General features: G+C 40.1%; 1 protein-coding gene and 2 non-coding genes across 3 annotated transcripts in view; all 3 read right to left on the bottom strand.

The window, feature by feature from the left end:
- Nucleotides 1-15,500, bottom strand: part of Wdr43 (WD repeat domain 43) — a 54,504-nt gene that overhangs the window by 19,179 nt on the left and 19,825 nt on the right. Inside the window, exons 7-11 of the mRNA XM_042696705.1 lie at nt 12,443-12,507; nt 9,951-10,122; nt 7,497-7,583; nt 6,021-6,155; nt 2,048-2,179 (exon numbers count right to left, since the gene is read on the bottom strand). Of these exons, the coding sequence (XP_042552639.1) occupies nt 2,048-2,179; nt 6,021-6,155; nt 7,497-7,583; nt 9,951-10,122; nt 12,443-12,507 (591 nt within the window). The remainder of the gene's footprint in view (nt 1-2,047; nt 2,180-6,020; nt 6,156-7,496; nt 7,584-9,950; nt 10,123-12,442; nt 12,508-15,500) is intronic.
- On the bottom strand, nt 5,673-5,751 carry LOC122122570. The gene has a single exon (XR_006150177.1). It is a non-coding gene; the product is annotated as a small nucleolar RNA SNORD53/SNORD92 (small nucleolar RNA).
- On the bottom strand, nt 6,770-6,847 carry LOC122122569. The gene has a single exon (XR_006150176.1). It is a non-coding gene; the product is annotated as a small nucleolar RNA SNORD53/SNORD92 (small nucleolar RNA).

Genomic DNA, 15,500 nt, shown 5'->3' with positions numbered 1-15,500 from the left:
CAATTACACACAAAGCACTAGGTTTCTGTTTGCCTTAAGCTATAAATTATTTCTCTGGGCTGTATTTCTGCCTTCATATAGCCATAAATATTCCTGTTCAGCTTTCTGGGACAGGTATTTTTACCTCCCTTGTTGTATTCTTGTCTCTGCTCACTTCCTGTACTCTGCTTACCATCTACCATGGAGAAAGAAAACTCGATTGGTTTTACTTGGCTCTTTCTTTTTCCGAGTGTAAAATGGGTAAATATGTAATCGCTAGATGAAGTATCACAAGAATATGGCTGAATAAAAAAGAGGCTGTTGTAAAAGCCCTTCACTGTACCTTTAATAATGTCTTCATGCTCCTAGACCTAATTACCATATGTATAGAAACCACAATGAGCACAGTCGCAGATTAAATTATATCACAAACATGTAGTAGGCAAAATCTACAACAAAAGATGCTAGACTGGGCAAAAAAAATCTAGCTTTCTTTAAAAAAATCAATTACAAAAGACTAAAGAAGCCAATCAACCAAGTACAATGTGGATTTTTGGGGGGATCCTATTTAGTAGAAATAAAAAATAAAAGCCTGGGGCTGGGAAGGTGGCTCAGTGGTAGGGCGCTTGCCTTGCATGCCTGAGGCCCTGGGTTCAATTCCTCAGCACCACATAAGCAGGGAAAAAAAAAAGCCAGAAGTGGCGCTGGGGCTCAAGTGGTAGAATGCTAGCCTTGAGCTGAAGAGCTGAGGGACGGCACCCAGGCCTAGAGTTCAGGCCCCACAACTGGACCCAAAAAAAAAAAAAAAAGCCTATAATTATAAGGAAATGTAATAACCAATGATATTTGGTATTTCACGGAATTGATATTAACTTGTATAGCAATGTAATGAACAGTAGTTGTTTTTTAGTTGAATAGGGTTAGAGGGGGGGGGGGGTGTGTGTGTGTGTGTGTGTGTGTGTGTGTGTGTGTGTGTGTGTGTGTGTGTGTGTGTGTGTGTGTGTGTGTGTGTGTGTGTGTGTGTGTGTGTGTGTGTGTGTGTGTGTGTGTGTGTGTGTGTGTGTGTGTGTGTGTGTGTGTGTGTGTGTGTGTGTGTGTGTGTGTGTGTGTGTGTGTGCGCATACATAATATATCCCTGGATGAAATACTTAATCATTTTTAAGATATCATAACTTAGGAGACATTTTGCCTAGGTTTCTTTCCCACAATAAATTTTTAAAAATCTACCTTCTAAAACACCTACATTCACAAACTACTTTGGAAGTAATCTGTGGCTGAAAGATCTGTTGGTTTCCTTTCTTTTGGCCAAATTATACAAATATTAGATATTCCACTAAGACAAAATAAAAGCAAGACACTATACTTTGTAAGTTACAGATTCAACGAAGTGTAACATTGTTGTCATTTAAGAAAGCACTTAACAATGAAAAGTAATTTGCTTGAACATTGCTTAATTACAATTGCTTGCACACATAAATTTTCTAAACTTTGAAATTGAAGGACTACTTTGAGTAACTTCACACAAACAGCCACTAACGTACACAGAAATTATAAATAGCTGTCTTTATACAGTTTCTGGTAGCTTTACCTCTAAGTATTTTACAACATCACCCCCAACCCTCCTGAATTCCCCCTCAAACCTCCTACCCATTGCCAAGGTTCCACCTCACCGGCCCCTCTCACGGCCAGGGGGAAATAAGTTTCTGGAATCCAGAGTAAAAACTCAGGAACGCATTTTCCTACAGAAAAAAATATAAATTGTGATCTAGAATGCTGAGTGTTATAGTTCAGCTACACTTTATACAGGCTTTTATAAGCTAAAGCCTAATAACCTAACAAAATTCAGAACAGTATTTCTATGAGAAAATGCATTCCAGGTTGAAAAGACTCAACACAATCCCATGGTAGGTTAGTGACTGTCTGTATAATGCCACCAAGTGATAAATAAATTTGACCAAGCTCAAAAGCATTGTTAAAAACTGTTACATAACAAGATTATCACTCTGAGAATGTGCTCCTCAGAGAAAATAACCATCTTTTTCAGTGAGAAAGTGTCTATAATACTTACATTTAGCATTTCGAAATCATTGCTCTCTAAACCCTGTGTGAGAAGAACTGGAAAGCTATTCGTCTGCAGAAGGTCCTCTTTACTTTCTTTTTTATCTATATCCATTGCTCCCAGGCGTTCTTCAATGCTAACCTATAGAACAGAAATGATTTGGTAAGGTTTAACGAGACCAGGCCTCAACCTAACAAGCAGAAATATGCTCCTGTTAGCTCAGTCCAATCCAATCTCAGTACAACAATATGGAGACAATCTGCATTCAAGATCCCAAATTCTAGCAAAAAAAAAAAAAAAAAAAAGACCAAGAAGTGATGATTAGAAAATGTAAGTCATTCCCTTTATACAGGCATTCAAATTTTGTATTGAAGTACAAGAAAAGAACTATCAAGTCTAACTATTGCTTGGCATTAAGCTCAGATCAATAAAAAGAAACAAAGTATTATCAAAGGAACAGTTTTGCTCCCAAACAACTGTACAACATGAATTTTTCCTTAGTGAGTTACAAATTATGATTACTAGGTAGAATATGCCTTACTCAAGTATCCTTTGTAAGTTCTGAATTTTTTTTTTTTTTTGGGTCCGGTTGTGGGGCCTGAATTCTGGGCCTGGGCGCTGTCCCTCAGCTCTTCAGCTTCAAGGCTAGTAGCACTCTACCACTTGAGCCACAGTGCCACTTCCGGCTTTTTTCTTTTTGCTTATGTGGTGCTGAGGAATCGAACCCAGGGCCTTGAGCATGCAAGGCAAGTGCTCTACCACTGAGTCACCTTCCCAGCCCGTAAGTTCTGAATTTTTAAGTACAAATACATTGCAAGGTATTACAAAGACCAAACTCAATATAACTGATTTCTGATTAAAACCAGCCTAAGAGCCGGGCGCTGGTGGCTCACGCCTGTAATCCTAGCTACTCAGGAGGCTGAGATCTGAGGATCGCGGTTCAAAGCCAGCCCGGGCAGGAGAGACCGTGAAACTCCTATCTCCAATAAACCACCAGAAAACCGGAAGTGGCGCTGTAGCTCAAGTGGTAGAGCGCTAGCCTTGAGCTGAAGAGCTGAGGGACAACGCCCAGGCCCAGAGTTCAAGCCCCACGACCACCAAAAAAAAAAAACAAAAAAAAAAACAAAAAAAAAAAAACCAGCCTAAGAGATTATAGACTGCAAGTTAGCCTTTTTTTTTTTTTTTTTTTTTGCCAGTCATGGGGCCTGAACTCTGGGCCTGGGCGCTGTCCCTCAGCTCTTCAGCTCAAGGCAAGCGCTCTACCATTTGAGCTACAGCGCCACTTCCGGCTTTTTCTGCTTATGTGGTGCTGAGGAATCAAACCCAGGGCTTCAGGCATGTGAGGCAAGCACTCTACCACTGAGCCACCTTCCCAGCCCATGCAAGCTAGCTTTTCATTGGCTAATTAAAAATAAAATTTCTTCTACTGACTAGCAAAGCACATACATGAGCTCTGGAAAACTACCTACTTGGATTAACCTACATTAAAACAGCAGGAGGAAATTAGAAATGAATTTAGGCCATTCCAAAAACAAAACAAGAAAAAAGTTTGCACTTGTTTTTAAGGTCAAGTATCACATTATCAAGAGATATTTTTTGATGAAGAGCTAGGTCATCTCTAATCCTCCGCCAAATAGCGAGCCATAAACATTAACTCTTAAAAAATGTTCCTTTTCTAGAAATGCAAATGAAAACAATTTTTGAGATTCCATCCCATCCCAGTTAGATTAGAAATCAAAAATTCAAACAAAATGCTGGTAAGGAAGGGAGGGTAAAGGAACTACATTGCACTGTTGGTGGGGATGTAAACTAAGAAACAATTCTGTAAGGCGGTTTGGAGACTCCTCAAAAAACTAAACATAAATATTCCCTACAACCCAGCCATACTACTCCTGGGCATGTACCCAGATTACAAGTCAGGATACTGTAAAGACATATATCCATGCTCATTGCTGCACTACTTCCAACAGCAAAGTTATGGAAACAGCCCAGAAGCCCTACTATAGACAAGGGGATCAATAAAATGTAGCACATATATACAATGGACTCCATTAGAAAAATCAATATTTGCAGGCAAATGGATGGAACTAGAACAAATCATGTTAAGGTAAGCCAACCACAGAGAGACAGAGTGGGGAAGAGACGGACAGACAGACAGAGAGACAAGAAGACAGAGAAATGGTATGTTTTCTCTTATGTAGAAGCTAGATCTAAAGTATGATTGGATATTCAGGACTCAGGCATTCACACAGACTAAAAGGATACCCTAAGGGAAGGAATCCAAAGGTTTAACTCCTCTGAACATTTAAAATACTATTTATGAAAGCAATTCCAGAAAATGAAAAATATGGGTGTTTTTGTTGATGGTGGTAGAGGCTTATTTTCGTTTTGAGCTTTTTTTGTCTTCTTTGGGGGAGGGGAGATGGGTGGCTACAGAAAGTGAAAGAGGAAGGGTAAACAAACGTAATCATGCTATTCAACATATACTATGTAGAAAATGAACTATATAACTTATAGTCAGGAATGGGAGGGGAAAATGAAGGGGTAACATTGTCTAAAACAAGAAATGTACTCATAGCCGGCCCCGGTGGCTCACGCCTGTAATCCTAGCTACTCAGGAGGCTAAGATCTGAGGATCACAGTTCAAAGCCAGCCCTGGCAGAAAAGTCCATGAGACTCTGAACTCCAATAAACCATTAGAAAACCAGAAGTAACACTGTGGCTCAAGAGTTAGAGCACGGGCTAGGAAGTTGGCTCAGTGGTAGAGCGCTTGCCTTGCATGCCTGAGGCCTTGGGTTCGATTCCTCAGCACCACATAGGCAAAAAGAAAAAAGCCGGAAGTGGCACTGTGGCTCAAGTAGTAGAGCACTAGCCTTGAGCTGAAGAGTTGAGGGACAGTGCTCAGGCCCAGAGTTCAGGCCCCAAGACCAGACCCAAAAAAAAAAAAAAAAAGAGAGCACACATCTTAAATTAAAGAGCGCAGGGACAGCCTCCAGGCCCAGAGTTCAAGCCCCATGATCCACCAAAAACAAAACAAAACAAAAAAAAAAAAGTACTCATTATCTGACTTAGGAAATAGGATTATGATTTTTGGGTTTTTTTTTTTTTTTTTGGGGGGGGGGGGGGGGTTGCTAGTCTAGTCTTGGTGTCTTGAACTCAGGGCCTAGGCACTATCCCTGAACTTCTTTTGCTCAAGACTAGCACTCTACCACTTGAGCCACAGTGCCAGCTCCAGCTTTTTGTTTGTATGGTACTAAGGAATCAAACTGAGGAATCATGGATTCTAGGCAAGCACTCTCCAGCCCTAGAATTATATATTTTTTTAAATATCCCTTTAAAGAATAAAACAGTGAAAAAAATCTAGCTTACTCAAGAGTGAAGAATGTAAATGGCACATGAAAAAAAGACTGCAGTGTAGATACAGTATGCATGGAAAGGGACAGGATTTGGGAGTAGAATAAGACATCAAGTTTTTATAGCTTTTTTTTTCCCCCCAGGGCTGAGGACCAAACCCAGGGCTTTGCGCGCCGGGCGGGAGCCCTTCCGCTGGGCTAAACCCCCAGCCCCAAGACATCAAGTTTATAAAGATGAGCCACTTTTAAAGTCCAACCAATGGCCATGAAAACAGCCAGGATTGCTCAGACAGCCAAGAGAAAATTAGGCATCATTGGAATTCAGCAACATGCGAAACCCAATGGAAATCATCACAGCAAGCCATGGCGTAATTTATTCAAATTTCTGCCATCAATTTAGCTATAAATAGCTAAACTTTATTTTGTTATTAGAAGCTCCATTTTCTCTATCAAAGGCCAAATGAGTCTTACAAAGGTGACAATCTAGATAAGCTGTCAAGGATGAAAATGATTCAACAGCAGCAATCTCAGCAAACCTCTGAAAAACTTACTTTGGGTCTATCCAAAATATCTATTAAAAATCATTCTAAAACCTCAAACTCAAATGACTGGTCAAATGGCTGCATTACCTCTTTACCCTCTAATTTCCTCTTGCTGTCTACTTCCTTCACTTGTGAGGGAGGAGGAGGCTTGACAGGTGCATGATGTCCAGGGATTCCAGGAACCAGGACTTTTACTTCAGAATCCATCACTGGTGTTCTCACCTGTCCAACACAGTGTCAGGGGGGCAGAAGAGAAAATGATATTTTAGTTATTGTGCTTTAACAATGTGAAAACATATGGCTTTCTAAAGGCTTTTCTGCTGGGAAATACAATGTGTATTTATTACCCTAACAGGAACTCAAGATGAACATTAATGTTGGCAAATTAGTCATTTTGTGTGCCAGTCATGGGGCTTAAACTCAGGGACTAGGGAACTAAGCTTTTTTGTTCAAAGCTAGTGCTCTATTACCATTTGTGCCACAGCTTCACTTCCAGCTTTTTGGTAGTTAATTGGATATAAGAGCCTCCGGGACTGTCCTACCCAGCCTGACTTTGAACTGCGATCATTAAATCTCAGCCTCCTGAGTAGGTAGGATTACAGGCATGAGGCACTGGCACCCAATGGCAAGTAAGTTTTTTTTTTTTTTTTTTTTTGGGGGGGGGGGGGCAAGTTAAGTTTTTAAATGATAAACTGAAAGTTAATAGTTTTAAAGCTTACAATAACTCATTAAGAATTAAAAAGAGGAAAAAAAATCTACAGATTAGACAGAACACACTAATTTATGTTAAAAAGTAAATTCACACATTATATCCCCATCAGAATTGTCTGCCAGAAATGCTCAGACAGCCAAGAGAAATATGTCATCTCTGAAACTCAGCCAGAAGCGAAACCATGTGGATGTCATCATAGCAAGTCATGGCCTTCCCTTTCTCACTAAACCATTCAACAGTAAATATCAACAACATTCAAATGTGGAGAAAACACTAATGTTCTTCTATGTGATAATAAATTCCAGCCCAGCTATGGTTCAATTGCAACCTAAAATACAGCATTCTTCTAAACAATGTTATTAATCATTGATAAAATCATATATTGAAGTCTGTTACTAGCATGACCCTACATGTGAGCAGGAAAGAACTAAAGAAAATCTTAAACTGCTAGTCATCAATACAGTCACTCAGCCAACAAGGGCACAGAAAGAGAATTTTACTATTTTGATATCTAATGGCATAATCCCATAAAATTTACAAGATCATACATATCACAAAGAAGTAGTAAAGAAAAGCCATGCATGGAGACACACATAATCTCAGCACTCTGGAGACTGAGGCAAGATTTCCAGTTCCAAAACAACCTGGGCTGAGTCTGTTCTCCCTTCACCCCCACTCCCAGTATCACCCAATTCCCACCTCTCCCAAAAAAAGATACATGAAGTCTAAATACACAAGTTAAGTCAATACAATCACATTGCTTGTTCTTAAATTTACACCTGTAACGCACTCACCTTTGTTACAAACAATCACATTGCTTGTTCTTAAATTTACACCTGTAATGCACTCACCTTTGTTACAGCCGTTTCTACTTTTGGGGCCCAGGAATTTGAAATATCTCGTACTAAACACATATGAGGTTCTTTGGAGTTTAAAGCCTGGTAACAGTTTTAAGGGAAGGAAAGGTGTGAAAGAAAATAAACAATGTCAAACAAGCATCTTGGAATAAGAACAAGTGAAAAATTGTACATTTTTATAAAAATACAACTATAAAAATACACAATAAATATGTAATATAAATAGAAAAATATGTAACAGTGATGATTGTTAGCGACAGTCACCACTCAGACTACAGCAACTGAGTTAGGGAGTCCACTGAAAACAGAGGTTCAATGTTTACTTCTCTAGTTATGAGCTATTTCAATTTTTCTTATACGCAGTTTAAAAAGGCCAAGAGCTTTAAGATGTAGCAGATTTTAAAAGCTACAGCAGGTCTACATGTTATAAAGAAAAATCTACCCTACTCAGGAGGTTGAGATCTGAAGATCACAGTTCAAAGCCAGCCCAGGGGGGCTGGGAAGGTGACTCAGAGGTGGAGAGCTTGCCTTATATGCATGAATGAGGCTTGATTCCTCAGCACCATATAAGCAGAAAAAAAAAAAAAAAGAAAAGCCGGAAGTGGCGCTGTGGCTCAAGTGGTAGAGTGCTAGTCTTGAGCTGAAGAGCTGAGGGACAGCACCCAGGCCCAGAGTTCAGGCTCCACGACCAGACCAAAAAAAAAAAAAAAAAGCCAGCCCAGGCAGAAAAATCTGTGAGACTCTTATCTCCAACAAACCACAGAAAGCAAGAAATGGCACTGCGGTTCAAGTGGTAGAGAGGTAGCCTTGAACTGAAGAGCTCAGGGACAATGTCCAGGCCCAATGTTCAAGCCCCACAACTGACCAAAAAAGAAAAGAAAGAAAAGAACAATCTGTCCTGGGGGCCTGTGGCTCATACTTGTAATCCTAGTTACTCAGGAAGCTGAGATCTGAGGATCACGGTTAAAAGCCAGCCCGGGTAGGGTAGGAAAACTTGAAGTGGTGTTATGGCTCAAGTGTGTTAGAATGCTTGTCTTGAACTGAAGAGCTGAGGGACAGCGTCCAGGCCCAGAGTTCAAGCCCCAGGACTAACAAATTGCTCTGAAATCCATTTGTGAGTATATGACAGGGAGAGGAAGCTACATACATGCAGCCAATTATGTATGTACTAAAAAAAAGTCTGGGGGCTGGGAAGGTGGCTCAGTGGTAGAGCGCTTGCCTTGCATGCATGAGGCCCTGGGTTCGATTCCTCAGCACCACATAAGCAGAAAAAAAAGCCAGAAGTGGCACTGTGGCTCAAGTGGTAGAGTGCTAGCCTTGAACTGAAGAGCTGAGGGACAGCGCGCAGGCCTAGAGTTCAGGCCCCACGACCAGACCCGCCCCCACCCCCCAAAAAAAGTCTGACAACAGGCATCAATGACTCATGCCTGTAATCTTAGCTACTCAGGAGGCTAAAATATGAGGATCCTGGTTCAAAGTTAGGAAAGTCTAGGAATCTCTCAGCTCCAATTAACCTGGGGGAGAAGCAGAAGTGGGAGAGGTGGCTCAAATACTATGTGCATATTAATTTTTAAAAGTACTCTGTGCTAAGAATGTGGCTCAATAGTAGAGTGCTTGCCTAGGACATATGAGGGCCTAGTACTTGGGACCTGGCACTTCAAAAAAAAAGACAGAAAAAGAAAGCATTTTTTTCAATTAAATCAACAAGAACGTTTTCTTGGCCATGTAAACATCTACTTAGTCTTCCCAAGAGTGAGGTATTACCACCTAAGAACACAGCTAATAACTCAGAAGTCTTCAAAGAAATTTCATGGTAAAAAACAAAGTCACTGTACTGCCTATTTCCACTTAAAAATTCAAAGTGTGCTACCTCTAAGGCTCTTAATGGAGTTAAATTAGTTTATAGGTCATAACTGTGTTGACCAAAACAAAACCACTAGGAAAATACATCCTGAAAAGTGGTGAATATGAGCTGGATATCTAGTTAAGAGGCTAAAACCTGGAGGATCGTAGTTCCAAGCCAGCCCAAGCAGGATTCTGAGAGGCATCATCTCCAAAATAACCAACCAGCAAAAAGATTTGGAAGTGTGGTGGTGCAAGGGGTAGAGCAGCAGCCTTGAGCAAGAAAGCTGAGAGTACATGAGGCCCTAAGTTCAAATATCAGTATAAGCAAAACTAACATCTTTTAATGTGGCTATTGTATAAAACACATATCTAAAATAGGACACTGGAAAGGGGAAGTTGCCATCTCAAATAATATTTTATCTCACCTAGGTTTGAAAATGGTATTATAGGCATCTTGGATTGAATAAAAGTCTTACAAATTAAACAGTGAAAGGTCCTTTAATTAAATGCTTGCAAATGTGGCTTTCTTTAAATAAAAAAAAATCAATCTTTTCCATACAGTTTAATGCTGAATATTTCTATCCCAGAATAACATATACATACCACTCGCTCAATAGTAGGCTGAAACCAATTTCCATACACAAGCAGCAAAGACATTTTGTCTGTGCAGAAGCCAGCTGCTAGAATAGGGATGGGTTTTGGTGATGATTTCTTGCCTTTCCCAGGCGTTGCTATTTGAATTGTGCAGTTGGACGTCAAAGGCTTTTTGCAATGTCTAGAAATGGAGGAAAAAGAAGATTAGAGAATATGAAATAACACATCTCTTATTAATTCTCTGAAGTTACAAAAATGTGACCACACACACACACACACACACACACACACACACACACACACACACACACACACACACAGAACAACTTACTCCTCTATCTCATTTTGTTAGGAGGCATCAAACCCCTAAATGATCTTTTAATCCTATGTGCCCTTCTGCCATTTGGTCCTATCCACAATAATTCCCAACCCCCAAAAGCCTCAGTCTACCTTGAATGCAATTCCAGTATCAATATGCTCTCCATGTCTTCTCTAAAGGTACTCTTCACCTTCTTCCTCTACCCTGACTCATCCTTGCATCCCTCCAAAGTTACAGCCATTTTTCCTCTAACAACTTTTGTGCTTTAGGCATGGACATGTTTTTAGTGACATTTCAACAATCTCTCCCACAAAGACTAAATTGTTACCTCACCAGTTATTTCTCCCTTCTCCCTCTAGCTGCATCTCAGTCACACCTTTCACATGTCTTTAAATAGTACAAATTGGTTTCAGTTCAACTCATCAATTTATAACACCATTTTCTGATCAGTGCAACCCCCTTTGGCTGTTTTTCTTTACAACACTACTCTTGATTCCTGTATCAAGAATACTCAAATGCTATAGTGTCTAATGCCATGTGCTTCACTTTATCTCAGCCACACATTCATTCCAGTTGAGTACACACCCTCTACAATCCCAACTTTATGCATCCTACTGTCCCATACTGTCCCTATCCATCGTTCATCCTAGAATCCACTGCCACAACTATCTCTAAATGCAGAGGGGTTTCTTTGGTGTGTCTGCTTTGGCCTTTATCTCTCTTTAGGAAATTCATCACAGAATGACTCTTAAAACTTAGGTCAAACAAAAAATGCTTAAGTCCTCACCAGAAAACACTATTTCTTGACATGTACATTCATCACTACGTAGACAAAAGCTGCAAGTGCCACACACTGAAATGTGTTCTCTAGGAGATCTCATTGAAGAGAGATTAAATTTTCTGGGGCTTTTTAGAGAGACAGGGGGAGGTAATGCTGCCAAAAACATCACCCATGCTAGGCAAACACTACTCATGAGATATATCCCCAGTTCCCATGAAAGTTTTTAAGTACACACTACTTTCTTTGATAATCAGTCTATAAAATTTAAATTCCTAGACAAATACTACTAAAGGTATTAATAAAAGGGTTAAAACTATTTTAAAATTTAACCTAACTGTACATATAAATGAGTCACAGATTGCATTGATAGTGATCTGACAAGCATTTTCTTTAAAGCTAAAAGTAAGTATTTCATGCTTTAAAGGCTAGAGGTTACTAACTCTGGTCTGTAAAGACTACCAACTCTACTCTTCTGTCTACTAAACACTTTACAGATCCACACACATATATAAGGGAAGGGAAAGTGGAAGATAAAATTAAGGCTAGATTAAGGCTCACACTTATAATCCTGACTACTCGAGGCTGAGATCTAAGTTTCATAGTTAGTCAAAGCAGGAAAGTCTAGAACACTCTTATCTCCAATTAACCACTAAAAAGCCAAAAGTAGGGCTGTGACTCAAGTGGTAGTGAGCACCACAGGATAGCACCAGGACCAAGGGTCACAAGGTTAGGGGGAGGGGGGTTCGGTTTAAGGCTAGCAAAATCTACGTGTAAGTAAGCAAAACTCTCCAAAACTTAAATTCTTCATTGCAATTATCAAAACTTAGTAAGTACACAACAAAAAGCCACTCTTCTATCCATGACATACGATTCTAAATGCTTGAGTTCATACTGCATTAATATGGACAAGCAATGAATATTTTCCTGCTGGGCGAAGGTAGCTCAAGCCCTGTAATCCTAGCTATTCAGAAGACTGAGATCTGAAGATTACAGATCTGATCTAAGTCAGCCCAGGCAGGTCAGGAAAGTCTGTGAGACTTTTTTTTAAATTTATTGTCATTTTAGAGGTGATATACAACAGGGTTTTATTTATATACATCCAGTAGTAAGTATACTTCCTTTTGTACACTGACATTCTGGTCCCTCAGACTCTTATCTCAAATAAACTACTCAGAAAAAGCCAAAATCGGCACTATGGCTCAACTGGTGGAGCAGTAGCCTTGCACAAAAGAAATTCAGGAACAGTGTCCAAGCCTCAATTTCAAGCCACAGGACAGGCACCAAAAAAAGAAAAAATACTTCTAACAATCTAACAAGACACAAACATAGTAATAATAACAAGATGGAAGTATGAACAAATAAGAGAAAATCAGAAATAAATTCCTGACTTGAAAAACTTACCCATTTAATACGTGTTCAAAAAGATGGACCTGACCATCTCTGCAAACAACAGCTAACTTGACAGGCTAAAAGAAAAATGTGGCTGATTAACTATAATGAATAATGAGCTCAATCCTCCAATCTAGCTTAAGATAATTCAATTCTCCCCACCCCACCAAAGGAAAAGAACAGCAAAAATACATTTAAAAATAATTACCTCTGACAAAATAGCAATTAGTGTTGTTTTTGTCAACAGTCAATACCTAGGTCAAGAAGGTAACGTGAGCCAGGCGCCCATGGCTCTTATATGTAATCCTAGTTACTCAGGGGGCCAAGATCTAAGGATTGCAGTCAAAGCCAGCCAACACAGGCCAAGTCTAGGAGACTCTTTATTGCCAATTAACCACCCAAAAGCTAGAAGTAGCACTGTGGCTCAAAGTGGTAGACAGAGCTCTAGCCTTAGAGAAAAGGTTAAGGGACAAAGCCCAAGCCCTGAGTTCAAGCCCCAGAACCAGTATAATAGAAGTAAGTATAACACAGAAAATAAAACCTCAAAGTTAGATGAACAAAGTTTCGATCAAGGGCAATAGCTGGTTGAACATGCCTCGAAGAAGAGCTGTCTGGAATTCTCAGGCAGTTTAAAATGCCATTTCCTATCTATTGCTGGCAATTAGTGGTATAGAGACCTAAACTACCATCACTTTAATTCCTCCTGCATTGTCAATTCTTTTTTTTGGGGGGTCCGGTCGTGGGGCCTGAACTCTGGGTCTGGGCGCTGTCCCTCAGCTCTTCAGCTCAAGGCTAGCGCTCTACCACTTGAGCCACAGCGCCACTTCTGGCTTTTTGCTTATGTGGTGCTGAGGAATTGAACCCAGGGCCTCAGGCATGCAAGGCAAGCGCTCTACCACTGAGCCACCTTCCTAGCCTGCATTGTCAATTTTTGTATCCCAATAGTCTGAATGCTGGTATCAACTAAACTCTTGCTGACAAACCTCCGGTTCCAGTGATCTGTGTAACATTCTCCTTTTAGGTACTGAAACTTTTTTTTTTTTTGCCAGTCCTGGGGCTTGAACTCAGGGTCTGGGCACTGTCCTTGATCTTTTACTAAAGGCTAGCACTCTACCATTTGAGCCACAGAACCACTTCCAGCTTTATCTGTTTATGTGGTCCTGAGAAATCGATCTCAGGACTTCATGCATGCTAGGCAAGCACTCCACCACTGAGCCACATTCCCACCCCTTGAAACTTTTTTTATTTTTGGTCGGTCGTGGGCCTTGAACTCTGGGCCTGAGCGCTGTCCCTCAGCTCTTCAGCTCAAGGCGAGCACTCTATTGCTTGAGCCACAGCGCCACTTCCGGTTTTCTAGTGGTTTATTGGAGATAAGAGTCTCATGGACTTTCTGCCCGGGCTGGCTTTGAACCACAATCCTCAGATGTCAGCCTCCTGAGTAGCTAGGATTACAGGCGTGAGCCATCGGCGCCTGGCTGAAACTTTCTTAATGAAGGCTGTATAAGTGAAATTTTAGCATTTTTTAAAAGTTCCCATCTGTATTCTAAACTGTAAATAAGAGTAAGTGTGTTAGGCTCCATGTAGCATTGTGAAAGCACTTAGGAACATTTTTGTTTATGTGCCTGACCTGGATGCTCTCCAAGCTTTTTTGCTCAAGGCTACTGCCTTACCAGTTGAGCCATAGTACCACTTCCAGCTTTTGGTGGTTAGAGTTAGGAGTCTCATGGACTTTTCTCCCAGGGCTGGGTTTGAACCACAATCTCAGCCTCCTGAATAGCTAGGATTACAGGCATGGACTACTAGAACCCATTTACTAGTAGTTAAAGACAAGAAATCTGAGGACAGATGCTCTTAAAAGTTCATACATTTTAAGGTTAAGCAGCATGTGAAAGTTTCCCTTTAAGGATATCCTATTAACAGATTCAAAATCTAATCCCAAACTGTCTAGAAAGATTGGAAATCCATTATTGGACAATTGAAATTCTGTATAATCATAGACCAAAGTTTAGTTTGGAATTTTATTACTACTGGAACTACAATTTTGCAATGTGTCATAATCAGTTTTACATGTCACAATTAGAGAAGAATGTGGCTTCTCAGTTTCTCACTTAGTTTATTATCTTCAATATCTTTCTTTTTTCCTGTGTACTGGTACTGGGACTGGTTCAAGTTTTTGCTGTTCTTATTTATGCCATATTGGGGCTTGAACCCAGGACCTGGGCACTGTCCCTTAGCTTTTTACTAAAGGATAGTATTCTACCACTTAAGCCACAGCTCCACTTTAGTATTGGGGGCAAGAAAGTATTTAAACTAGGATAAGAGTCTCCTAGACTTTTTTGACCAGATTGGCTTTGAACTGTGATCCCATGATCCTCATATGGCAATTCCTGAGTCACTAGAATTACAGGGACCAGCTACCTTCAGGCTTCAAAATCTTTTTTTAAAAAGTAGTTAGTTATTCTCTCCTTTACTTTTATTATTGATCATTTTAAGAATGTGAACACTGTAACAAGATAAAATGAACTTTATGTAAAAGTAGCAAAAGAATTCAGACAGAAAAACATAAAGCAAGACGAGGTTTATAACCTAAATAGACTAGGGCAAGCTTGGCGTGGGATTGCAATGATTTTCCTTACCGTGTCAATCTCCCTCCCTCATTTCCTCCATTTTTTTTGTGTTTTTTTTTTTGCTTCTTACTTTCATTTGAGTACTGTGAATTAAACCCAGGTTCTTTTTTTTTCCTGGTCTCAGGACTTTAACTCAGGGCCTGGGCTCTGTCCTGAGCCTCCAAATACTCAAGACTAGTTACCTCTTGAGCCACAGTGCCAGTTCCAGCCTGTTCTGTTTATGTAGTACTGAGGCTTCAAGCACGCTAGGCAAGCACTCTAACTGAGCCGCATTCTTAGCCCAGGGAACACAAGGTCTTGTATTCGGCAAGTGCTTTACCACTGAGCTAATATCCACAGCAACTTGTTACTTTCAGTAAGATTTAATTAAACCCTCCAAAAAGCACACACATACATATAATAAAAAAGTGTAAAATTGTTCAGAAAGTCACTTGAAATTAAAT

This window comes from Dipodomys spectabilis, unplaced genomic scaffold, assembly GCF_019054845.1.
Source record: "Dipodomys spectabilis isolate Male_0828 unplaced genomic scaffold, ASM1905484v1 ptg000210l, whole genome shotgun sequence".
NCBI lineage: Eukaryota > Metazoa > Chordata > Mammalia > Rodentia > Heteromyidae > Dipodomys > Dipodomys spectabilis.
This window is presented reverse-complemented; position numbering and strand designations above follow the sequence as displayed.